The 27754-nt window shown below is 36.1% G+C and overlaps 1 protein-coding gene across 1 annotated transcript; it reads right to left on the bottom strand.

Moving 5' to 3' along the window:
- On the bottom strand, positions 1 to 27363 carry LOC121860739 (sentrin-specific protease 1-like). Its single transcript, XM_042358071.1, has 16 exons — positions 27213 to 27363; positions 21873 to 21976; positions 20584 to 20708; positions 18775 to 18921; positions 17259 to 17472; positions 14396 to 14568; positions 13586 to 13674; positions 11023 to 11157; positions 9799 to 9872; positions 9549 to 9678; positions 8137 to 8371; positions 5730 to 5855; positions 5024 to 5161; positions 2914 to 3051; positions 2175 to 2261; positions 1 to 679 (listed from the first exon to the last, which is right to left on the bottom strand). The coding sequence occupies exons 1-16, from the start codon at positions 27296 to 27298 to the stop codon at positions 521 to 523; spliced, it is 2160 nt and encodes a 719-aa protein (XP_042214005.1). The 5' UTR covers positions 27299 to 27363; the 3' UTR covers positions 1 to 520.
- Positions 27364 to 27754: the final 391 nt, after the last annotated feature.

Below are 27754 nucleotides of genomic sequence, written 5' to 3'. Positions count from 1 at the left end.
TTTTGTGATGCCATATGGCAGCAGGGGTCTACCATTAGATAACACATTATGCTTCCAATATCTTCCCAGATGGTAGTACCTCCCTGTTTGATAGCTGCCTACTACCTACTACCTACTTTCTCAATTTCAACCTCAAGTGCTCTGGCTGTGACTATTTTCTTCACTGTGATAATGCCAATAAGATAATTTGTTACACGACTGGATAAAACTGGTAACTACATTTTTCTAACACTATAACATAAAAAAATGCACGTATGCACACACACACGTACACAGTAGCCAGGAAAAAAAATATTAAGTTTTGTTATATAAAGGCATAGGAGTATTTCATCAAACCTAAATTTATCATGAGGAATCAATCTGTAGTATTTGTCTTGATACAAGATTATGTTTACACCTTCCTGCTTGGATCTGGATGTCGACAACAATGGAGGATAAGACTGAACACCACACATGATACAACTTAACTTCTTATCAACTTCTTTGTTTTTGTCTTTAATGTTAAAATCTTGACCTTTTACTATAATAATGCACCACAGACAATCTCATATACCATTCTTCTCCTGAAGTAGGGCATGTGCTGCTGGTCGAAAGTTATAAGAGCATTGCGTGATAAGTACTCGGCAAATTTGCAGGCAAACATTCCACAGTCTGATCCATTCATCTGTTGGGGTATATCCTGAAAAAGAACAATAATAAAATTAGTGAGTATGAAAATATCAGTTGGTTTTAGACTCCAGCATTCAATTCTCTATACAGAAGACATGATAATACTGTAAAGTACAGTATTTGAGAACTGGTTGGTAATGAATATCTGCTACATACTGTAAGAGAGACATTTTACACACTAATACTGTATACAATATTCTCTTCCATTCCCAGTTCACTATCTATGGTCACACTACACTTAACCAAGGGTAATAATCCACTTACGTCAATTTTTCCATCAAATGTGGATATGATTATTTCAATGGGATAAAAAATATCAGAAACAATTCAACATGTAATAAGATGCTTGACAGTGTAATCAGAGTAGCTAATGTACAGTTGCCAGTACACTGACAATTGAAGTATTTAACTTGAATGAATATACATATCCCAGCTTACACCTCCAACTGGATAGTTGCTGAGGTATTAAGTGATATCCAGTACTGTACATCATAATGGGAACTTAAGGTTCTAACCATGTTTTACTCAGCCATTCATATGTACTGTACTATCTTGCCCATACTTCCTACATTTGTCCCCCTTTCCACACTAACCTGGCCCGTAAGCCACACCTACAAATAGCTTATTGGTTCCCCTGAGCGTTTTACCTCCCCTCGGACTGCACTTATATTAGCTCGTATTTATATCGACCTTTTATGAAAAGTATTTAAAATTGTCTAACATACTCTCTGAAGTACCTTGAAATTATTTTCATTTTGATAGTACAGATATTTAACGTTATTTTAGATAATAACAGATCTGCTTACCAATTGTGAACACATTTAGTTTGGATTTTCTATGAACCAATCAGCTATTAGTATAGAAGAGGAGCGTGGCATATGAGCCAGGTTAGCGTGGAAATACTATAGTTACGTACTGTACCTTGTTATCCAGAAAACCAGTTCTTAAAAGTAGCACACAGTATACATAAAATTTTTGAGACAGCCTCGGTATGACAAATGACGCAATGTAAAAATTAGGTATAAATGCCCAATCATAAAATGATTAGTTTCCAAATGTTAAAGAATTACCTATCATACTGAAATAACTGTGAACAATTACTGGACTGAACTAAAAGGCCTGGTGATAATAATGAGGGAGTGTAAATGTGAAAAAAGCATTGGTGTGGATGCTTATATTGTGATTATTTTCTTTTGATAGCTTCTGCATTAACACCCCTCATATATACTGTACCATAATGAGAATAATGCATGATATATATATATATATATATATATATATATATATATATATATATATATATATATATATATATATATATATATATATATATATATATATATATATATATATATATATATATATATATATATATATATATATATATATATATATATATATATATATATATATATATATATATATATATATATATATATATATATATATATATATATATATATATATATATATATATATATATATATATATATATATATATATACTTTAATATTCTCCAGTGTCCAGTCTCTTGTGTAATAATCAGTTGATTTCTTGTCCAGATGCTCAGATTGCAGGTATTTTAGAAGAGCCTGAAAACATAGTTTTTAAAGAAACATTGAAAAAAAATCACAAGTAAAAAAGGTATAAAAATATTCCCCAACTTCTTTAAAAGTCCAACTGTCAGGGGAGATACACGTGAACAGTGATACATACAACACCACATGTTATATAGAACATAGAAGTTGTCTGCTGGGAGTGACATGGTGTGAGGAATAAACAATGAGACTGATTGACTCACATTGTTATCGCTTCATGGCATCAAAACAGTTTAGGTCATTGACACAGAAAACAGAAAAAATTAATGTACTAATGCCTAAAGTGAGTTAAATACAGTAAGTAATGATTATAATATACCAAAACATAAGACATTTTATCAAAATTATAAGCATGGTGGAAAACTAAAAAAAATTTCAATACATACTTTCATGGGTCTTATTACAGCACATTGTTTATATTAATGAAGGGAGACACTCTACTCTTTACTCCACTACTTATCAAAAGTATAATGTTAAAGGAAATATATTAAGAAACAAGGCAGTGGAGCCCACATTTTAAAGAAAATGTCCCCCTTATTCCACCAATTTGAAGGAAGTGACTACAAATGGGGTAAAAAGGATGGAATCTGTGGCCTTGTCACTGATAAATAACTGCTTGTAAACATAAGACACAAGAACACCTCACCTCCAGGCATCGGTGGTTGTCCCCGAGCATAGAGTCATAGTACCGGATGGCCTTGTCCCTGAAGTCTATGGTAGCCAGACACCAATGCATTCCCAGGTGGACTGGTACCAGCAGCAGGTTGTAGCTGAACACATCAACCTGATGCAGGAAACAGGAGTTTAAAAAATGCAGAATACCGTATCAAAAAGACACACAGGAGAAAGCCACATTTAATTTTTTTATATTAGATAGGTGTGAAAATGTTACATATGTCACATGCCCTAAGCACAGTAACCATCATTTAAGAGATCTTACGATAATGGGTAACAAGAATAGGAAAATTTATCAGAAAGTCAATGATAGTGCCTGAGATGAAAATACACATCATAATGTGAGTTAAAGTGTAATTCATATCTTGGTGAAATTGTTTAACTGAATTAAATATTTTTTTTAGGAAAAGTGAGGTTACATTATTAGACTACCAAAAATATTTACAAATATGTAAGAAATAAAATAAAAAATGAACATCAGTCATGTTAACTGTAGAATTACATAACTGTGGTTCGATTTTATGAGAATGGACAATTAGCAGTGACAGCTGGCAACTTATTCTCAGGTGAACTGCCAATTCTCAATACTGTATGTCAGATTGTATATTAGTAATGTCTAAAGTTTATGCAATACTGTACCAATAGACTCTAAACCATCACTACACAGGACATATGCAACTAATCAATATTTTAAATCTCCATTTTTAATATGATATTTGGTTTTATAGAACACCTCACTTAACACGCACTATACACCCACTAAAAAATTATTCGGCACCCGTGTCATATTGTATCACGCCGTAAGGGTGCCGAATAATTTTTTTTTTTTTTTAACAGGGATTAGCCCACCCGGGCATAGATCACTGACCCACATTGGGGCCTGGGGGGGGGGGAAATGTAATAGTAATAATAATTATAATAATTATTCATAGTAAATAAAAAATTTAATAAAAAATACACCCAAATAAAAAAATAATGATACAGGTAACAATAACAATAATAATAATAATAATAATAATAAAATAAAATATAATAAAATTAATAATAATAGTAATAATAATAATAATAACAATAATACTGTAATAATAAAATAATAATAATAATAATAAAGAAATAGAAGAATGAAAAAAAAAAATCAAAAGTGAGAAACACGACCTACAGTTGACCTATGAATTGTTATTATTATTATTATTTTTATTATATTTTCGCCACCCAGGCCCCAATGTGGGTCAGTGACTTGTGCCCGGGTAGGCTATAAAAAAAAAAAAAAAAAAAATTCTAAAAACCGAAAAATTCCAAAATTCGAAATGCCTCTGGCCCCAAGGATTTCGGATAAGGGATTGTGAACCTGTACTGGCCAATTATTTGGCCCTTAAGTGTAATCACAAATATACAGTAACAAAGATAAACTTAATATCATAAATACAATACTGAAGTTACACTCACAAGAAATTAATTCTGAGGCACCACACTGAGGCTTGGTGGTGATGTGTGTTGGGAGTTAGGGAGTTAGTGGTAGAAGGAGAGCAATTGGGTCTACTGGGCTACAAGCAGCTAGGAAGCCTCATGCTGTTTATAAAGCTGAGAAGAGCATAGCACTATGAATTATTACCCAAAACACACATTTACCCTACATGTAAATAGCAAATTATGGAATTCATTAAATGAATATGTTCCCTAATTCATCAACTATGTTACAAAGGAACTACTTTTACTGAAGTTATGTCATGCAAGGGGTAAAAACAAAAACACACACACACAAAACCACACCAGAATTTCTTCTCCCTCACCAAATAACACAATCTTGGGGACAGTGATGGAGAAAACTTAGTACTGTACACCATAATTCAGCAGCTAGTGGGGTTACTCCACCCTCACAACAGTATGCTAACCCACTAAACTGTTGTTTCACCATCAACATGAGCACCTGATAATATACAGTACTAACTTACCTGGTGAGTGTGCACAGGCTAACATAAAAGCAGAAAACCCTGTACATACTTTCTCTTGCAAGGTGAATGCTCTACCCATCAGTTATGGGAATCACAATACAAGTATACAGGGATATAAAACTAACTCACTTTTTTAGTCCACCTTCTGACTGACTGGTGGCCAGTCTTGACCAACTTGGGGTAGAAGAAAGTGTTGAATGCATATACACTCGGATAGTTGTCATTCTTCCCACGGTCCACCAGCAAGTTCATGTAGAAGTTGATCACCTGGTAAGAATGATTCACTTAAACATGATGTAAACTAAAACTGTAATCTATGATAAACTATAAATGGTCTACACACATGCTCAACGCCCACCCATCCATATACTGAATATATCACACAATTTGTTCCAATTCTGGCATAAAATTTTGTTGAAAACTAGATGATGAATCAATTATACAAACTTAAGACTAGACAGACAGAGAAACAAACCAATGCACCTAAGTATACATAATTCAGTTATACAATTGCATAAATGCCAGTAAATTTGACCTTCAACTTTGACATTAAACTCTTTGCTGTTGAGCAAGGTCCCAAGTTCATTCTTTGGTAAAATTCAAACATGCTGCTACACCTTGTTATAGCAGCATCAATGAATGACAGTGACTGAAGGAAGAATTTGTGTTTACTCTCATACATTTATGGGAAAAGGCTTGGTAGTGGTGGGAGGAAGTTTTCTGGTCCTTGCTGTTAAGTGTTTAGATGTGGTATATACTGGTTTCCATACAATTCACCAATCTCTCCTTCCACATCTGGATATGCTGTTATACCAAGCAAATCTTGCAAACATACCTCATCATTCAGCCAGTTCAGGCCTGATAGTGTGGCGATATCACGACGGGTGATTTGAATGTTGAATTTTTCAATGAGCACCTTCTGCGTATCACGGGACCTCTGTAGGGCATTGTCAATCACATCCTGAAAGGGGGAGAGCAAGGAATAGAGATTTAGACACTGGTGTAAGTACAGAATATAAAGAAGGCTTCTGTTAAGAAATATCTAATAAAGAATTCTGTTAGGACTTGCTATGAGAATAATGTAGTAATGATACTTATTACAGGACTTAGGAAGTGTTACAACTTAAGGATATACAAAGATACAATTCAAACAGTCACTTTTTTTTCTTTAGTATTTGTTTTTATTTTCAGGCCCTTGACTTTATAGTGTTTTGAACATTAGTGAATTCTTTAGAAGAACAGACACTTTTGAGAAACATTATCATGACTATTATTATACTGTACTGTTATTACGATATGTAACTTTCAATTGCTCCTTAACCCTTAGGCCCCGGGTGACGTTCCAAAACGTCCGCCAATTTTCCCGCCATTTTTTTATATTTAATTTTATATTTTATTTATTTATTTTTAAATTAATTTTGGAAATGTTGATTTTTTTCTCGATTTAACCCCGCATAGGGGGTACTGCCAGCAGTACCCTAACCCGGAGCTTAAGGGTTAATGGAATTAAATGAGAATCACATTACAGTATATATATATATATATATATATATATATATATATATATATATATATATATATATATATATATATATATATATATATATATATATATATATATATATATATATATATATATATATATGCTGATAACCACAAGGAAAGAAGAAAACACGAAGTTCCCAAGCGCTTTCGTGTAATTCACATCTTCAGGGGTGAGTACAGACTAAAGAGAAGTACAAAACAAGGTGTATATATACAGAGGAGGGTGAGACCAGGTCCACAATGGTCAGGTATTAGGTAATGACCCTACTAATCTTTAAATAGCACCGCAACGGTCGGTAGTCAGGTCAGAGGGTAAGGTGACCCAACCTTCTCACCTGGTTACAAATCTTCTTAATTACAAAATTGTCCAGTTTGTACATGCCATTACTCAAATTCATGTTGAATGCTTCGGTATGTTTAATGAGACTAGATTCTATGATGTTCCTACTGTCAATTGAATTACAAGGTAATATTGAGGAGGCATTATCACAGTCAATGCAATGCTTGTTATCCCTCAAATGAACAAACAGAGCATTGGATTCCTGGCCTGTCCTAACATTGTATTTATGTTGTTTAAGTCTAGTTACAAGATCTTTACCTGTTTTACTTAGGCCAGACAGATATATATATATATATATATATATATATATATATATATATATATATATATATATATATATATATATATATATATATATATATATATATATATATATATATATATATATATATATATATAATATACAGTTGGTCCTCATATTACGCGGTCCCGCATTCCGCGTTTCACCGTTAACGCGGTGCCTTGCCAGAACCTAACATTTTCACATTCCGCGGTCGTGAACCCCATTAAGCGGAGAGCGGCTGGCAAGCCGCGCCATTTTTGGATCCAAACCTCCCGCCATCCGCCATGTTGTGTAAGAGGCGCGAAAATGGTGCGCACAAGGTCGCCCAGTCATCAAAACATGACCAGTTCTTCACCCGCCACCCACTACAGCCGGCCCAAGTCAGTGATAGTGATAATTATAGTGAGGATATGGACTTATATGAACTTTGAGGGGTTTGACAAAGAGGCCCTGCAAGCCTCTGTGGTGGATAGTGATACAATTGATACAAGTGATACAGGTGAGGGCCAATAATCTGCCCTCTGCCTCGGAACCAACCGCCCATCCCCGTGTGCCCAGCCATCTTTTTTACTAATGTAAGTGTTAAAAAACCTAACATTATTGATATTTCTCTTAATTATTAATTGTGTGTGCATGCCATCATAAAGTTAAGATAATATTTTTACTACAACATAGTTGTGTGTCGTCAAAAAGTGGAGTTTGGGGATCGGCCCGGACTCCATTTCAATTAATCCCATATGTTATGTTATTCACTTTACGCGTTTCTCACTTTCCGCGGTACCCTCCGGGTTACATTAACCGCGTAATATGAGGACCAACTGTATATATATATATATATATATATATATATATATATATATATATATATATATATATATATAATATATATATATAATATATATATATATATATATATATATATATATAGAGAGAGAGAGAGAGAGAGAGAGAGAGAGAGAGAGAAATCATGTGAAAAAACTTACTTGTTAAGTCAGGAAAGGCTGGCTGACTAAGTGATGTTAAACATGCTTCAGAAAGAGGTCAACCTGAAATATCTTCACTTATAATATTTACCTCCATCTGAGAAGTAAGTGGTACAAGTTCCTCCTCCTCTTCCTCTTCTTCCTCTGGCTGTATCTCCTCAACCTTAGAAGGGAATGTCAGATCCAAGAACTTCATCCTATGAGTGATGCGGTCCTCTAGGGATGAGTGGCACTTCGCCCGCCTTTCCTCAAACCTTTTCTGCATTTCAGCAGCAAGTTCTGCCTCATCACTTGCAGCTCTGGAGCGATTCCCATATTTTTCACGCCTAAACGAAATAAAAAGAAAATGTGAAACTAATTCATTGTTACCGTGAACAAGGATTAGTTCGGACGATTAATTAGGTCTTTTTAAAGATGCTGTCAAAAGCAGATGCTAAGTAGCCTATTGGTGTATGGAGCAATGGCCTCGTAATTTCCAACAAAAACAACAATATTTAAAAGCTCACACTTATTCTGAAAGATAACATTTATAGGTGTCCAAAGTCACCCCTTAATTGGGAGGACTTTGGACAATCATTATACATAAATGTAAACTGCCAGTGAGTTACTGGCAGTTACTGGCTTACTGAAAATATTACTGAACAGTGTACAGTATGTATATATTTGACATTATGATTTCATTAGTTAGTTTACTAGTGTGTGTGGCTCTGCTTTGAGCATGCAAGAATTTGCGTCCCATAGGCATGACTGCCCGTTAGAGACAGTGTGGATACAACACACCGTATAATAAGCCTTCACTTCCCCCAAGTTGTAAACTTAAGTAAGCATTTCAAGTTGGGTGAGTGCCCAGGGATCGAACCACCGACCCATGGAACAAGAGGTGAGTGGAGGTACAGATACCTCCTGTAACTAGTACATGCCAACAGTGTGTAAGAGCGACATAACCGATCGCCCAGGCAGCTAATAAGCCTATCAGTGGTGAAGAGGATAATGATTAACTACCTTAAACCTAACCTAACCAAACACAACATATCTAACCTAACTTATTTTTATCTAACCTAACCTAATCCCCCCATTTAGTATTAAGCTATTTAATCACTGGGGGTAGGGGCGTGTCCCTAATCTTTGTGAGATCTTTATACTGTGCACTGCCACTAATATGAACTGAGGTATGACACACTATACTGTACAGTACTACAGTTCAAAAGTTCTATATGGTAATAAAAAGCAGTTAGGACATGAACTCATTATTACATTAGCAAATTTGACCGTGTACCATTGTTTGCTGTTTGTCCCTTGTACAGTATTCTAGCATTAAACTTATTAGGTATGAAAACAAACCTTAGATTTTCCAATCCCTACCACACTGGCTACTTTTTCCTGTTCTTCTGGTAGTTTAAAAAAATAAGTATTTACTGTAACTGTTGAACAATGATTCCTACATTCACAGCTACTTGTGGTACAAAGGCAAAATTTCATGTATGTTTTGTACTGTATACTCACAGACTCTTGAGCCAGTCGGTGTTATAGACAGGAGATTCTTGGATGATTGACTCAAGGGAGTTGCTCCGTGATACTGGTTTTGTCAGCTCTTTAACGAAGATCACGCTGTCAGTCTCAGAATCTGTAGCAACTATATAATGCTAGTCAATAACAATATTCAGTAAAACCCATAACATCAACTCTCCACTATCAAGCAGTATTCAAGGTCTACAGTGAGTCATATGAGCACCACATAAACATGCAGCCTTACCTGTACTCTCTGCTCTCACCAAGTCCACTAACAGGATGTCAGACGTCGAGGATTTTTTCTCTGTGGCCAGATCACTGAGTTTATCATGAGAGAATGTTAGTGACAAGGGTATATAAGGGCCTGAAAAAATTTTGCTTCATGATCTCTCAGTACTTCATCACCCACTGTTCAACTAGCTGACACATATACCCCAATACCTGAAGCCCCCCATTTACTCAATTTTACCTCCAGTCAACCTTTCATTTATTTCTCTCTGTCTCCTTTCTCTACTTACTTTAATCACTTTACCTTTGTTCACATTTAATTTTAACTTTATTCTAATACTGTACACACACTTCTAAAATCACTCAGTAACACTTGCAACTTTTCTTCTTGGTCACTCGCTAAAGTAGTTCAGTATTATCTGCAAACAACTGACTCACCTCCCACAAGTGTCCAAAATCACTATCAATCAAATCTGCTCTCTTATCCATAATTTATGCCTTAGTATACACCATTGATGGAATCCTACTTTCACCTGACCTAACCTAACAAAACTACTCTATATGTTGGGTCAAAATCAACCCAACATACCTGTACAGCTAGCAGGAAATTGATGCAGAGCTCTGCTGGAATGAGAGATTTCAGGGCAATAAGACAAATTTTCTTTTTTCATATCATTTAGGTTCATTTGGTGCCAGATTAATGAAACATTATCATAAAACAATAAATTTTCCTGATAGAAAAAATCAAATAAAATACAAATGAGCCTCACTCAACCCCAGATGAGTTAATGAGTTTGTTTACATAACCAAACAGCTGACCAGCCAGCAAACCCTGGCATCTGCCTTTCACTATGTATTTATTTACATATTTATTTATAACATAGTACAGCATAATGGTGTCACCCAGAGGATGATTATGAGAAGGGAAATTTTTTTTTATGAAATATGGAAATACTTTTTTATATGTATCTCCAACCAATTAATTTTCTTTTTAAGGGGATGAACCACGAATAGTCGAAAACGTGACCTGTAAATCTCTAAATGGCAAAGGTCTTTTGCACATATTTTTAAGGTCTACTGAACACTTTGGAGGAGCTAAAATACCAAAGTATTAAGAAGATTCTGCATGAGCCACTAATTAGAAATCATGAATTGCTGCAATGTGTTTTATCAAAATATTCTTAAGTTTTCAAGTAACTGATAACTCAGTGTATGTAACATGAAAGAGAAAGATACACACCTTGAGGCTGTTGCATCTACAGCAAGTGTACTTGAAAGCCTTGAAGCACTTAAAGTGTCTTCAAGTTGTCGCCGCTTTTCATCAGTCCAAAAGGAATTAAATCGGGATCGTGTAATGCATGCGATTGGGCTTGTGCTACAACCACAACAAGAGAACATCATCAGTATTGTTCTACCCCCAGTAGTAGTTATAAATACCTGACCTTGAGGACAAAAATGGTATAAGGTTATTGGATAAGTGAATTCTCAATCATAATAAGAATATTACTACAATATACAGCAAACCCTCGATAACTTGGCACTTGATGAATTGGAATTTCACATAACTCAGCATGGATATGGTCTCGTTATGTATTATAGTATAACTCGGGGAATGCCAAGATATATAAAATTATCTGGGAAAATCTTGGCATATCTGGCAACCTGCATCACCTACATGCCTCTGTGTCACCTATCATACCTTTGTGTCACCTACCATACCTCTGTGTCACCTACCATACCTGTGTCACCTACCATACCTCTGTGTCACCTACCATACCTCTGTGTCACCTACCATACCTCTGTGTCACCTACCATACCTGTGTCACCTATCATACCTGTCACCGACCATACCTCTGTGTCACCTACCATGCTCCTTTGTCACCTACTATGATGCTTCATTCTTTGCCCACAGTGCTGGTAAGTGTTACTTTTTTACATTTAGTAATTACATGTACAATCAAAGACGAAAGTCGAGTGGCGGTTTTGTCCGAAGATTAAATACAACTCGTGAAACATTATGAGAGCCCCCTACAAATATATGGGTTGATAAATTTTTATTGTTGTATTTTTGTAGGAGGAGGAAGTGCCTTGATAAATTGGAATTTGGGATAACTTGGAAAGGCCAGAGTTATCGAGGGTTTACTGTATATAATATACAGAGATACCCCAGTTATCGCAAAGGATGAGTTCCTAAAAGTTATTAGGAATAACAAATTTACAAATACCACAGCAATTTGCCCCATAAGAATCAATGTACGGTACTGTAATTAGAGGGGAAGGGGGGTGAATTCCCCAGTGGCAACTTTCACCACATATTTTCGATATACACTTAATAAACAGGAAGGGTCCTCACTGTCCAAGGCTATTAGGGATTGGAAAATTGCCACTTTTAGTGAATCCACTTACAGCAGGGAATTTCTGACCATAATGAATAACGGAACCAGGATTTGAATGGTAACATAAAATAGTTAAGGACACTTAAAAGAATTATTTTTATACCTTTTATCATTAGTATATACAGTCTACTGTACCTGTAGATGTGAGGAAAGAATACACATAATATTAATAAATAAAATAAAAGAAAAAACAGTGCATTGCAATTTGGCAATAATTTCACTACAGCAGGACACTAGACTGGAATGGGTGAGATCCCTGACACCACTTCCCCTCCCACTATCTGTGAGCTTACTCCCAAACATGAAGAAATGTTTATGCTCTTTATGTTTTTGGCCTTATGATAATATTTTTTTTGCACATTCTGTATGAACAATGTGTGTGCATGTAATGGACTAAAAAAATTAAAGACAACTATCAATACTGTAAGTATGTCTCTCTCTGAAATTACCAGTTGAAAAATAATAACAGATCACAGCTTGCCAAAACATTTATAGTTTCATTACATGTATTAATGGCTACATGCCATCTCCACGGGTATTATTTTTCTTTTTAATTCTCTGAGAATAAGCGGGGTATGCTTTGCCAATATCAAATATGGGTATTAAAATTTTAAATATAAATTTCAAATATGTGGAAAAGATAATAATATTAAAAAACAAAACAAAACACTTTGTAGTTCTGAAATACCAAATGTATGGACATGATAAATAATGTTAACACTGATGGATACACCACAAAGAAAAGAAATAGCTACACAGTACCGACCTTTGACCCCAAACTATGACCTTTGCAAATAATCACATAATATTTTTGGATCTCTTATATAATCATTTAGTTCACTGGATCATTATAGGATAATTTAGTTTGCTAATGGATCACCTGGTTAACCATACAATTATTTAGATCCCCCTGGGAATACTTAGTTCACCAGATGGTCATTTACTTAACTATTTGGTCCTTTGAAACATCTGGTTCACTAAAGGATCATTTAGTTTACTATATGATAATTTGGAATGCTTTTAACATCCTTTAGATATCTACAGTCATTTGCTTCACAGTAGAATAATTCAGGTTCTTACAGGATTAGGTGTTTTACTACATGTTCATTTGCATCACTTAATTAGATCATTATGGGATAATTTGGATTTGTATACATGTACTGTATAGTGATTTAAATCACAATAATGTAGTAGCCATTTATTAGTGTAGTTCCAAAATGACCTTGACCTTGTGACCCTGAAATTAATAAGTGTCTTTCTTTTAGGAAGGGTAATACAGTACACACTGATCTCACCAGAGTTGACACTGTGTCTATCAGTACAAATTGATCCCAACATCACACATTATTCTTGCTAGTACACACTGCTTGTAACACTACACACTATTGCTACCAGTACTGTACATACCTGTTGGAGGAGCTGGAGGGCAAGACTGAGCTCTCTGTGTACTGCTGCAGCAACTGCTGGTAGTTTGCCTTATCTTCATACCGAAAACTCTGCAGGAAGGAAAGACGACATAACTATTCACTATAAACATGCTGCAAGTTATCAATGTGCTACACACTATCCTCAGAAGCATTATTACATAATGCTTCTGAGGTTTATGCCTAATAAGTGATTGTTTAACACATGGGTTTCTGATCCTGGGTATATCATTAAAGATGACTGGGTTTCTTCAACACCAAAACACCTCTATTATTATTATTATGGAAACTCTAGAAAAATCATTGTTGGTTTACTCTACATTACTGCTCTAGGATTAAACTTACCCTCATAAAGTTGCACTTCTAACTTTGGATCACCTGAAGTTAAGGCACCCCAGCTTATTTCACCTAATGATTAAACAACCTAACTTACCATCCTAGGTAGCATTAGGGTGCTTAATCATCAGGTGAAATAAACTAGAGTGCCTAATCTTCTGATGATCCTCCATTTAGTGCACAGTGGCCAGAGTCAACAGTAACTCAGATATTCCCTTATTCTGTGTCACTCGCCATTTAAAACTGAAGTACCAGATGTGTTCCCTTACCATAGTATGGGGGGGCCTTGTTGTGAAGGGGAAAACTATACAGGTAGCAGAGCAAAATTATCTCGCAAGGCAATTAGGAAGAACAACGAGGGAGAATGTGTGTGAGTCTATGTTACTCCTGGTTCTGGCTGCCTTGCATGAGGGAAGGGAGGGAGAACTATATCAAAGCACCAAGTAAAGATCCACACCTCTTCAGCACATGAGTTGCCTCTATGAAACAGGAATGTGCTTCGTATTTGTTTCTTCTTCTGAATGCCATAGCATTTCTCATTAAGACTTTTGATGGGGTTTCTGCCGAGAGATCCCGGCTTTTTATTGAGGTAGGAAACTTTTCGACCAGCCAATGAATTCTTGAACCAACCTGAAAGGTGAAGGTAGTCAGCATAAGTGGCCTTGGATGATGATCCTAAAAGACCTTTATCTTAATACATTAAAATGCTATTACCAACTTAAATAGAAGTAAAACCCTGTTTTTGCATAATAATAATAATAATGATAATACAGTAAGTCCTTGCTTAACGTCGTGTTTCCGTTCCTGAAAACCGCGACGTTAACGGAAATAACATTAATGGAATCAATTTTCCCCTTAAGAAATAGATAAAATATGAGAGTTACGTTCCCCAGCATCCCTTTGCCCCATAAAATACATTACATATACAGTACATAAATTCAATGGAAATAACCCACCCGGGCACAGGTCACTGACCCACATCTGGGCCTGGGGGGCAAAAATGTAATAACAATGACGATAATAATAATAATTATTCATAGTAAATAAAATTTATATAATAAATACAAAATTGAAAATAAAATAATAATAACACTGTAATAATAATAATAATAAAGAACCATAAAGAAATACAAAAATGTAAAAAAGATCAAAAGTGAGAAACAATACATGTAAGTTGTGTTGTCAATAGTAAGAGAAACAATTGAGACCCTGCAATTGTGTGTAAATGAAGCAGAAAGTCAGATCAACAATCTGGGACTTGGACACAATTTTTTGGATGCCATATGGCAGCAGGGTCTACCATTAGACAACACATAAATAAACTAAATCATTTTGTATTGTACTCACTGATGGGCGGATAGCACGCACCGTTGTGGGGGTTAGAACTAACGCAACACCAATGTCCACCGCACGTTCACCTTTCTCAAACCTCCATTTTCGTAGCAAGGCTAATGGTCTTACGTTGCTTCTTCACAACACTAGCACTTGATAGGCGCTTGGAAGCCGTTTCAAATGGCTACAGTACAGTATTTAGAGCAAAAACACTTAACACACGCACGAATGCTGTGGAAGCCTAACAAAGACTGGGGATGCAGTTAAGCTCCACGAGAGAGCATAGCGCGCTAAGATGAGAGATGGTGATGCGCCGTACAAAGTAGTCCATGACGACGTTGTCTGAATCATGGGTATTTAAGGAGTAGCGACATTATAACAAAACTACGGTCAGGGGCAACGTCAAACGAGGACTTACCGTAATACAAATAATAATAATAATAATAAGTCAAAATAATAAATATGTTTGTGAAATCCTATTTCATAAAGCCATATATAAACCCCACTGAACTGGTACATTAGGAATCCTTGATTGGTAGCTGGGGAACTATCCATATGATTGGCACCAGCCAATTATATGATTAAGAATTAAGAATCCATTAATTGTTAACCCTTTACCCCTGATAGACATTTCCTTCAAAGTAATAAGTTAATAATAAATGACTGGAAAGGTCACGACTGAAAAGTACAAAGTCTATCATGAGCATATGGAGATACCTGGCAATAATCAGTCCCTGACATATTGGATACAGCTCCACATACCATTCTTAGTTCCAGCAAAGCTTGAGCAATACAGTGAAGATAGGAGGGTATTTGAGTTGCTAGGCTTTGGACTTTGGCATAAAACAGAATTTCAGAATCAGTCCACCACAAATGATAATATGTCTATAAGACAAACGGATCATGTACAGTAAAGTATTGGGAGGAGAGGTAATATGTTATCAGAAGTTGCACTATCAAGTAACATGCACTCCAGTATGGGAGAACACAACTACCAAAATAAGATAAGTCGATAAGAGGATAAAGCAATAACTCCACTATGCTGCACAATCCCTCCACAGGTAATCAATACATCAGAGTGTAAATGCCCTACCTTTGTAACCCCAGCATAAAGGAACCTTCAATTTCAGGTTGAAATCAATAATCAAAATTAAAAAAAAAAAAAATCTGTATTTCACATAATCTTTGGGTACCAATGGCCTTTATTATTAAAAATATATGAAAAATTAAAGATTAATTTTCAGATTTAGCCCCTCAAGCTACTACTAATTTACTTTCTCTTCTTTGCCACTGATCAACCTGTTAGTCACATCCGTTATGCAGTGTTGGCAAGTACTGATTCCAGAATACATCTGAACCTGCACCAGTGCTGGTCAAGTCTGGGAATGAACTCACATTTGGTGGTCACAACACTCTGGCAGGTTATTCCAACAGTTCACAACTGTCATTCCAAAAAGTTTGCCCTGATAATTTTATGAACTTATTGCTTCTTCAACCTGAGGCTGTGACCTCTATTGGGGTGGGTATGATCATTATGAAGACTTGACTGAGAAATGTTCTCTGAGGTGCTTTTAAACTTCTATAATCTATTGTGTACCCCCTTGCTTGTTTATAGTATAAGCTAGGCAACTGCAGGTGTTATAATGTCTCTGGATACCTAAGGTGCCGTAGTGAAGGCACCAGTCTGGTGGCTCTCTTTTGGACATTTTCAATCAACTGACATCCTCAAGCATATCTTGGGGACCGGATGGGGTGATGGTACTCCAAACAGGGAAGCACCTCACTTTTGAAGAGCATAATGAGGGATGGACCATCAATATTTGAATGCCTTTCTTATAAGACCTACTAGCTTAGTTACTTGATTTACCCTCTTTCTCACAATGGTACTAGTACTGAAACAGGCATAAAACTATTAACTCAATTACAAAAAATGATCCCTGTAGTTCTTTGGAGACTGTAACAATGAATTTACAATTAGAAGGACTCACTTGGCTCCTTAGAGGATGGTCTAAGTGTGAGATCAGGTGGGGCCTGTGGTGCTATAGGACTGACGGTGGGGCTAAAACGGAAGTTGGGGTTGATGGAGGGCACTGGAGGTTGACTATGTTCTGGTGCAGTAGCTCGGCGGCCCAAGGCTGGTCGCTTGGTTGGTGCATCGGTGTAGCCAGTTCTTGAACTTGCCCCCAAGAACTGGATATCATCCTAATAATAATAATAATAATAATAATAATAATAACAATAATAATAATAATAATAATAATAATAATAATAATAATAATATTAATAATAATAATAATTACAAAAATAAACTAATATATATACATATATAAATACATACATAGAGTAACATATTGGAGGATTTAAGGTGGTTTGATGGTGCTGAGTGAGCTGCTCACACTGGTCTCACTTCAGGCTTGCCTCTCAAGTCTCACCACACTAGGTTCTCTCTGGGGTAATGCTGAGAAGATTTGGGCCAATGCTCAATGTATTACACCACTTAGTGGCAAGAAAATTAATGGGTCCCAAAATCAGTTAATGGTGAATATGTAACATCTTCCCTCAGTTTGGGTGGACGACCAGTGCCAGAGTAGTGTATCTCTCATTCTGGCTAAGGCATAATACAACCAACCTTCACCATCCTCATTCATAACTAATAAATTTATTGCCTGACCTTACTTTGATCTGGCAAATATTTCCCCCAGGTGTTTTGTTTCATTTAATTTAAAGTTGCAATTTTCAGGAATGAACATACAGTAAACCCTCGATAACTCGGCATTTGATAACTCAGAATTTCACATAACTCAGCATGGATATGGTCTCGTTATGTATTATAGTGTAACTTGGGAAATGTCGAGATACATAAAATTATCTGGGAAAACCTTGGCATATCTGGCAACCTGCGTCACCTACCATGCCTGTGTCACCTACCATACCTGTGTCACCTATCATACCTCTGTCACCGACCATACCTCTGTGTCACCTACCATGCTCCTTTGTCACCTACTATGATGCTTCATTCTTTGCCCACAGTGCTGGTAAGTGTTACTTTTTTACATTTAGTAATTCCATGTACAATCAAAGACAAAAGTCAAGTGGCGGTTTTGTCCAAAGATTAAATACAACTCGTGAAACACTATGAGAGCCCCCCTACCACAAGGCGGAGCACACCAAAAGTTTAACCCTACGGCAGATGTTTTCACCAAATTTCACTACATGACTTTTGTCTTTCATTGTACACAAATATATGGGTCGATAAACTTTTATTGTTGTCTTTTTGTAGGAGGAGGAAGTGCCTTGATAAGTCGGAATTTGGGATAACTCGGCAAGGCCAGAGACCCATATGTGTCGAGTTATCGAGGGTTTACCGTACAATGATAAGCAGTAATTCCCTGTACAGTATCTATAAATGGACAGGTAGGATGATAGCTACATTCCTCTGAAGGTACTTATTTGGGAGAAAAAAAGCATACTGTACAGTGATAAAATTTGTATAACAGCACATACGTCATTTGTCATCAAGCTTGATGTGAGATCCAGTCCTGAGGGACCTGGGTCTTTGTCTCTTGTGAAGTGTTCTCCAGCAGTTGTGGTGCTCTCAGCTAGTCCTTTGCCTCTGCTGCTCTTCCTGGAGCCACCCACATTCACCCTCAACTGTGTGACACATTCCATTAATAATACTGCACAAAGTACAAGTCCTGCAGAAATGCTCATATAACTCCTTAAGCTACCATCTTCTCACTTGTATCTCTATCTGTCTATGGATGGAAAAAGCCTGAGAGAAGAGATGGACGGATAATGTGTTCATCTTAGCAAACAATAAATCAGTTTACATCCTACCTCTCTTTTTTTTTAACTCTCAAATCAAACTTATAACACCATATATGGGTCTATTGGCCCCTACCAGGCAGCCCTGTTTACACCTAACTCTTATTGCTTATACAGTACATCCGGATAATTCGCGGTCGTCTATTATTCGCGGATGACAACCAAGAATGGGTAGTTTTAAAGTTGCCGGTATTTTTGTGGCTGAGAGAGGGAGCCATTCGTTCTAGAGACAGTAATTTCCTTTACCTGTATTGTATATGTGTGTGTGTGTGTGTACACACATACGCTAAACACATACAAATAAATAATAATGGGAAAATCCGCTAAAAAATTATCAGAAACAAATTTATAAAAAATGTGAGTCTACCCCATGCTTTATTAATAAATATATATATATATATATATATATATATATATATATATATATATATATATATATATGCAAGTAAATCACTGTAGGTGCACATGATCCAGGTATATGCTGATAACCACAAGGAAAACGAAAACACGAAGTTCCCAAGAGCTTTCGTGTAATTCACATCTTCAGGGGTGAGTACTTGCCACCCACCACAGCCGGCCCAAGTCAGTGATAGTGAGGATATGGACTTATATGGACTTTGAGGGGCTTGACAAGGAGGCCCTGCAAGCCTCTGTGGTGGATAGTGATACAATTGATACAAGTGATATAGGTGAGGGCCAATAATATGCCCTCTGCCTCGGAACCAACCCACCATCCCCGTGTGCCCAGCCATCTTTTCTACTAATTTAAGTGTTAAAAAACCTAATATTATTGATATTTCTCATAATTATTAATTGTGTGTGCATACCATCATAAAATTAAGATGTTATTTTTACTACAACGTAGGTATTGTGTCTGAAAAAGTGGAGTTTGGGGGTCGGGCCAGTCTCTATTGGAATTAATCCCATATGTTCTGTTATTCCATTTACGCGGTTTTCGTTTTACGCGGTACCCCGTGGATTTAATTGACCGCGTAAATCGGGGTACCAGTGTTTCCCTTTTCCTGTGTGGTTTTATCTTGTCCAGGTTTTCATTGTGATCTACAAAAAATAACATAAGAGTTCACAGGTGGGGAATGGTTGGAAATTTTCCTGTTCAGCCTGGTAGCAAGATCTAGGAGTATGGTAAGCAGCCCAGAATAAAGAAGCACGTACAGTAGCTAGTGTGGTGATGATCAGAAAAATGCACATGTGATAATGGTTGTTTATTGCCCAATTATTTCAACATAATTTTCAAATTTTCTGTTATTCTTTATTACATACTGAACAATATTATAGTTTTCCAATTAGTATTCATGCAGCAAAGAACCATCACACAACAGACGGATACCTGTCTATTATCCCGAGGGTCTGTCCAATAGGTTTATGGTGTCCATTATAACAGGGTTCTGTTATATACAGTGTCCATTATACCGAGGGCTTACTGTACAGTATCTATAAGTAAAACAAAAGCTAGAGGTAAACACTCACACTTTGGCCAGATGAATCTGGTGAGTCTGTCATATCTTTTGAGCTGAACAGTGGAGATGAAAGACCTGATATGAAAGAGTACACCTTGGTGATGCCCACACAGAATTTACTGCCAATCTGCGAATCTGAAACAAATGACATGTTATTAGCTCATAACATATCTTGTCAAATAGTGATAAGTTTTGTTATTTTGTTTTTTAAGGTCACACACCTTTTCTGCCATATTCAGGGATTAAGTACACTTCACTCAATCTCCTTTGGACTCATTCCCATCTGCTCTTTACACAGTAAATTCCAGTACAGTACAGTAAACAGTAAAGGACATTTTTCCATTCCTCCTCCAAGTATGGATATGCCTTAAGAAAATTTTATGGCACGAACATGACCGCCTTAGAATGCCAAACAACCATCTATAGTGCGTTTTTTCTCAGCCGATAAAAGATGCCCCGGCCCCTTCTCAAGACTTACAGCTGATTGGAGGTTTCAAATCTGTCCGATTCCATCCTGAAGTAATGATGTATTTCTAAATGAGTTCATTCATAATCGCTGGGATGACCGTTTCTGACGAGAAAGATATTTAGCTAAATATATAAAGATACATACATTCATTATTTCAATCATAAGTGCGTAGGAAGTTTATCAGAAGTGTTATACATGAATTAACTGTTAATCTCTAGTAGCAAATTCATGCTTTCGGAGGATGCATTTAATGTACACTTATTTTTACCCACAATAAGGCACACTAAGACAAATTATGTATCAGTAAAACTACATGATGCAAAAACTAACATTTTAAAACACCAGAATCACATTGACACAGCCGTCAGCAGAGGCGGGAAATATGACCAAGGTCAACTTCATTTTTCCCGCCTCATGAAGGTTACAGCCTCACCACTGAGCTTACAGGTATTTTATATTTGTGGCATAGTTGCCATTCCAGTGTTTATTCGATTAGAATATAACTACTGCAGACTGGACTTAGGATATTGTAGATGTGCATTGTTCAGTAATTCCACACACAGTGCTGTACGTACAGTATGTACTACTGTTTTGAGATATATCTGGAACATTCTTACACCAAACTAAATGACTACTGTAAATGACAATCAAAGCCCCCAATATACATCCTTATTAACCCCTTAAGCTGAATAAAATCATCTGACTTTAGCCAAATCAAAATATTAAAACTGGCATCCCTGTAGTGAAGGGGTTAATCTAATTGGATTACAGTACTACTGTCCTTGCTTCAGCCATATGGGATACAAATAATATGGTACTGTATGTCTTACAGGAGCGGTTTATTGGTGGGTCATGATTCACGGTGAGGAGACGACTTTTCTTTGGGGCCGGCTCTCCCTCACCGAACCCGGAACTTTCTTCTTCTTCACTCTCTCTGGAACAAAAAAGATACAATTATATTACCAGCACCTTCTACCAACTACAGAATATTAAGGTGTGAACATTTAACACAACATTAAAGTATGGCATGGGGAGAATTTAAGTTGTGTACAGTAGAAGATGAAATAAGAGCCATGACATAGATGTACTGTAAGATTAACCAACAAAGGTAAACTACCTAGACTGGCTAGGACCCTAACCCCTCTTATTACAGAGACTTATATGGCAAAATTGCTGCATTATTTATATAATTGTTGTATGAACTGACTTTTAGGAATGGAACCCAAATAACTTGGACTCCCTGTATTCAAAATGGCTTTACTCATTTTACTTTCCATTCATTTTTCAGAAACTTTTGTATAGTACATACTGAAATTTCTCTTTCCATACATATAAAGCCTAAAACTCTATAGTTCTTTCAGATATCAACTCAAGGAAGAATAATTAAAAACTGTCAAAAGCCATTGATGATACAAGACACTTTACAGCATATTTTCAGAAAAATTCATGAACCAATTTTCAAACCCACTACCCCAATACTGTACTACAATAATATTACTACAGTACTACAATAATATTACTACAGTACTACAATAATATTACTACTGTACTACAATAATATTACTACTGTACTAAAATAATATTACTACTGTACTACAATAATATTACTACTGTACTAATGGTGCTATTACTGTTAATATTACTACTACTAGGACCTGTATGAAAACTGATCTCTGTTTACTGCCAATCCATCTCAAAGAGCTAAATATGAAAAAGTCTCTATCCAGTATTGGCTTATGGTTCTTTAGCCAAGAACTGTTGTTCTTTAAACTTTACTGAATATACAATATACGTATATAATATTTATGTTTATCATCACATAACCAAAATAGCTACCCTTTTATTCAAATAAAAAATAAATTGACCCAGAAATTCCATTTTCTAGAGGAGCCCATAACTAGACAGCTCTTGTAATAGCTATGGGAAGCTTCATGGGTGACTGGAATCTACCTTCCATCCTCCAAAATGAGAGCCAAGGTTTATTTGTTAACCCATGTGGGAATACTGTACTAATCCCTCTCTCCTCTCTGCCTCAAATAATGAAATATAGTATTTCCACACACACCTGACCCACAAGCCACGCTCCTCTTCTATACTAATAGCTGATTGGTTCATAGAAAATCCAAACTAAATGTGTTCACAGTTGGTAACCAGATCTGTTATTATCTAAAATAATGTTAAATATCTGTACTATCAAAATGAAAATAATTTCAAGGTACTTCAGAGAGTATGTTAGACAATTTTAAATACTTATCATAAAAGGTCGATATAAATACGAGCTAATATAAGTGCAGTCCGAGGGGAGGTAAAACGCTCAGGGGAACCAATAAGCTATTTGTAGGTGTGGCTTACGGGCCAGGTTAGTGTGGAAAGGGTATAGGTTTAATACTTGTCTTATAAGGGCCTGTCCAATCAATGTGCTTCAACCTATGACTACATTTAACATATTTAGAATTCAGGCCCAATCTATATCATTAAGAATTCAGTTTCTTACTTTGGAACCCGTAGTCTAGAATTCTGCAGAATCACAAAAATTAACAAGAAACAATTCCTCCCCAGTTTCCCGAGGAAATACAGAAAATGTAGCATCAACGGACACAACCCTCTCAGCGAACAGAGAAATAGTTTCCTGTCTCTCACCCCTAAGATGATCACCCATTGCTAAACCAACACCAGCACTGCCAGTGAGAGAAAGGAGAAAACATTCACTTTCTCCTGTAAACTTTTACCTCATCATCTCTACTTCTTAAAGGGAAATCTCTTCAGCAAGATCCTCTAGCCTTTGCACAGCCTCATAGAAATGCCTGAGCAGCCAAAAGAGGAGGGGTGAGGGGTGTCTGAGACCTTATCCAAAACTATCATAGGGACAAGGGTACAAAGACTTCATTCCAGACTTAACCAGAGAATAAGTCAAGGTGGAATATCTATGTAACACAGCCACTGAATCTTTACCCAGGAAAACTTATTTAATTCACCCACCAATCCTGATCAAACAAGAAAATTAAAAATGGGTTTTTCTAGACCAAAAGTTTGCTGAGAACCCTGGAGGATAATGCACATGGCTAATTAAGCAGTTTGTCTGGCTAAGCATATTGTAGTGAAATTGTTTGCAAGACAACAGAATCTTCTGAATCCAGCTCCACACTTTGACAGAACTCTCCAGCAATTTCTTCTCCAACAATTTCTTGTATTTTCCATGTGATTTACTTTATTTAGACATGTACAGAGATAAACTGGCAAGTAAAATGAGCAGCAGCAATACCCCTTGTGGTAAGAGACCCTGCATCATTTTAGATGATAAGTTGGAGGTGGTAAGGTGCATTGAGACCATCAAAAAGACAAGGGCCATTGGTATAGTTTTAGAATTATCTCAGTCAATAGTTTCCTTTGTATACTGCATTTAAAAATTTTATGCATGAAAATAATGTATTTATGTCATTTTTGTTACTTTTTTCCTTGAAGAACATATCTCCCAATTTTTATGTAATGGCAGCTAATCAATGGATAAGTATGATTACGTTTATGATATTGGTTTTCAGGAACACAGCCCTATCATAAATTGAGGTACTGTACTGTACAATATACACAGTACCCAGAATACTTGAGCTGTAGAGTACGTACTTACAAGTCCCTTTGGTATTTTTTCATACAGGTTAAGAGGACATATGTCACTTTGGTATGTGACCGGCCTTAGGCTTGCCTAACTATACATGATCTTGCCAAGATAGGCATCAGGTCCCCAAAGCTGGAAATACCTAAAAACTACAAGTGCTTACAAAGTTACATAATACTGTACTCAATATTTGGCATTCAACTTGCACTGGGATCACAACTGTGTCTATTCTTTTCCTTTTTCTCCTCATATTTCTCCTTATCATGCCTTGTTCCTTCATATTTAACAAAGGCTCAGTCAAAAATTCATTTTCTGAAAAAAAGGAAGCCTCTGTTAAAAAAAAAAAAGTTTGACCATGAGATTCCATTTAATAGTCAAGTCAAGATTAAGCAACCTTCTAGAGGCAGCAATTCCATGGAGTTGAACCCAAAGCCCCACAGTCGTCACGTGTGTGTGAAATCTAAAAACCCAAAAATTAAATAATTACCTGGAAGCCTGGACTCCCAAATGTTAACTCCTAGCATGAAGGTACTGTACCCTAAAGAGGGAATACAGGGGGTCCCCGACTTATGAATGCCAGCCGATACAAAAGGGGCTAAACTTGAAGTTTACAGTATTTTATTTACCTGATCACTTATTTGTTACTTTCATTTACTGTATTTTGTCATTCTATTTCTTCTTTTTTCTTGAATTAAGTGATTTGAGATGTATATAAGGACTTAGGCTATGATATAGTGGTATTTTAAACAGTTCTGAAAGTACGGTATGCACATAGCATGTGTTCTGTTCGTAACCCAGGAACCCCCCTGAAGGTTCAAGGATTTATCTTAACAAGCATAAATATGTACAGGGTTTGTTGTAATCTGCTTAAGTTTTAGTAATTACTGTATTCCATAAACACTGGCACACAATTTAGGCATGAAAAAAAATTATAATGCAGTTTTTCCGGCTGGATATCTGTAATGAAACAATTAGTTAGTAGCCAGTTCGGTATCAAATTTTTCGGTATAAAACGAATAAGAAAAACTCGCCCAATACCGAACCTTGTTTGGTATACGTACAATATACAAAAAAATATATATATATTATTTTTAGCCCAGATAAATTGTCACAATACTGAATTTTTTTGTTTGGGAAGCACTTAAATATTGTACATAATGCATATAAAATACAGTAACACATGTACTGTATTGTACAAAAAGTAGTTCTATACTATATTACATAAACAGCTTCTTCCCTGGTTGGTTGACTGGGTGGTCAACTGTTCTCTATGTAAACAGAACAGCAGGAATTTAATACAATACAATAATTCATCGGGGATTAGGTTATGAGGGAGCCACAATACGACTGAATACATCCAGATGAATTTTTCTCGCATGCATAAATCTCCGAAGAGATATGAACTGTCCTCTGATTGGTCATTTTAGATAATGAGAAGCTCACGTGAAAGAGATCTGAATATAAAATCCTGTGAAAATCCGTTGTATCTTGGTCCTATCCAGATTATGTCCAACAGATGTAAATATGTTTGGTTGTGTAGGTTCCCTTTTATGCACGTCCATCACATAATTAAGGAAAGAATTTTGGTTTAATAGGTTATTTATTTAAGTTAGGAAAGGTTAGGTTGGCTTTTCAATTTTTTTTTTTTTTAAACCCAGATTTTCCCTCATCTTTAAAGTCCTACTCACTTTGGAAGAAAGGTAATTATTAGCACAGTAAACAATTATAAAAACGTCACATTTTCACTGTGCTTTATAGAGACACTTTCATAGTTTGTGCAAACGATTTTTTTTTAATCCAACCAAACCAAACCAAACCTAACCTAACCTAACCTAACCTTAATATAAAACTGTTTTATAGAGGACAGTTTAGTTTGTGCATTTTTTTAACCCAACCTTAGCCTACCATTAACATAAAACCGCAGCATTACTGCTGAGAAGACAACATACTGCACACCTTAGGTGCCTAAATATCTACCAAAGGAAGCATTTACACAAGAAATGATAACCATATCAGTATTCACTCATGAAAATAGAATAAGAAAATAAACACCAAAACAAATAACTTGTCGGCAGGTCAGTCGTCAATATTAATCGGAAGAAATAATTTTCGTTGCAGTATTTTTTTAAAGTAGAAAACCAACGAACCTAACATAACAGGTTAGGTTAGGTTAGGTTAGGTTTGGTGCTTTTTGGTTGTTGAGCAATGTGTTAAAGAGGTCCTATCTTCATATACTGTATAAGCACGCCCCACAGAAATGAAGGTAACCATTCGTTCAAATCACCATAGATATGAAGCAAAACCTCTTATGGATATTAAATTCCCGTTAGGACATAAAACGGCTATTTACTGTAAGCTGTTGCCAAGTTTTCTTCTACAAAAACTTTCCCTAAAATGGCACTTGGTTAATATTCCGAAGTTGCTATGCACGGAACTCTTTCCCGTGAGAGTAAAGTATTAACAATATCACGTTAACAATGCCAGTGAGAGTGAGGGGCGCCTTGTGGAGGACCCCCCACCACACACCACTTCCATAAACCTTAAACGCGTTACTTACTCTTCCAACGATCGTTTACGAGTCTCTTTTACATGAGAATTACCCCAAAGGAAATGTTTGAATCTACTAGTAACTGCAGAGAGCATTTATACTATTATTAGTGAAGATAATAAGTATGTGAGCCACTACTGCAGCTTGACTCCGACGATGCCTTACTCACGATGTAAACACGGACATCTGCTGTATACTGTATACATCAACCATAATACTTTAGATTATATAGATTTATGTTCAAGGGCATGTATTAAATTTTAATTCATTTTCGGAAAAGAAATTCTATGTATAAAATTTATGTCAATAAACTTTAAATGTAAAAAAGCAGAAATAATTGTTAGCAAGTGCTCTCCCGCTTTTACTTGTGGAGAAAATATATTTGTGTTTATTTATTATTTGCTAATGGAAACAACATGACCATGAAAATTAAAATCCCAAAAGGCAGGCAAGCCTGTCACCGTGGACAGTACCTTACATTAGTGGAGAAAGTTATTTGAAGAATAGCAAAATGGACGTTAAACTGGTACCCTGTTACCATGTGCAGCAAT

Source organism: Homarus americanus, unplaced genomic scaffold (genome assembly GCF_018991925.1).
Source record: "Homarus americanus isolate GMGI-L3 unplaced genomic scaffold, GMGI_Hamer_2.0 scaffold23617, whole genome shotgun sequence".
Taxonomy (NCBI): Eukaryota; Metazoa; Arthropoda; class Malacostraca; order Decapoda; family Nephropidae; genus Homarus; species Homarus americanus.
This window is presented reverse-complemented; position numbering and strand designations above follow the sequence as displayed.

Bases quoted from the DNA above. Each gene is read 5' to 3' on its own strand.
- LOC121860739 (XM_042358071.1), bottom strand. From the start codon at position 27,298: ATGCTCTCTGCAGTTACTAGTAGATTCAAACATTTCCTTTGGGGTAAT. The intron at 18,922-20,583 runs GTGAGTGTTTAC...TGTGTCACACAG, and splicing joins CAGATTCATCTGGCCAAAGT to TTGAGGGTGAATGTGGGTGG. The intron at 17,473-18,774 runs GTATGTGCTGTT...TATTATTATTAG, and splicing joins CAAGCTTGATGACAAATGAC to GATGATATCCAGTTCTTGGG.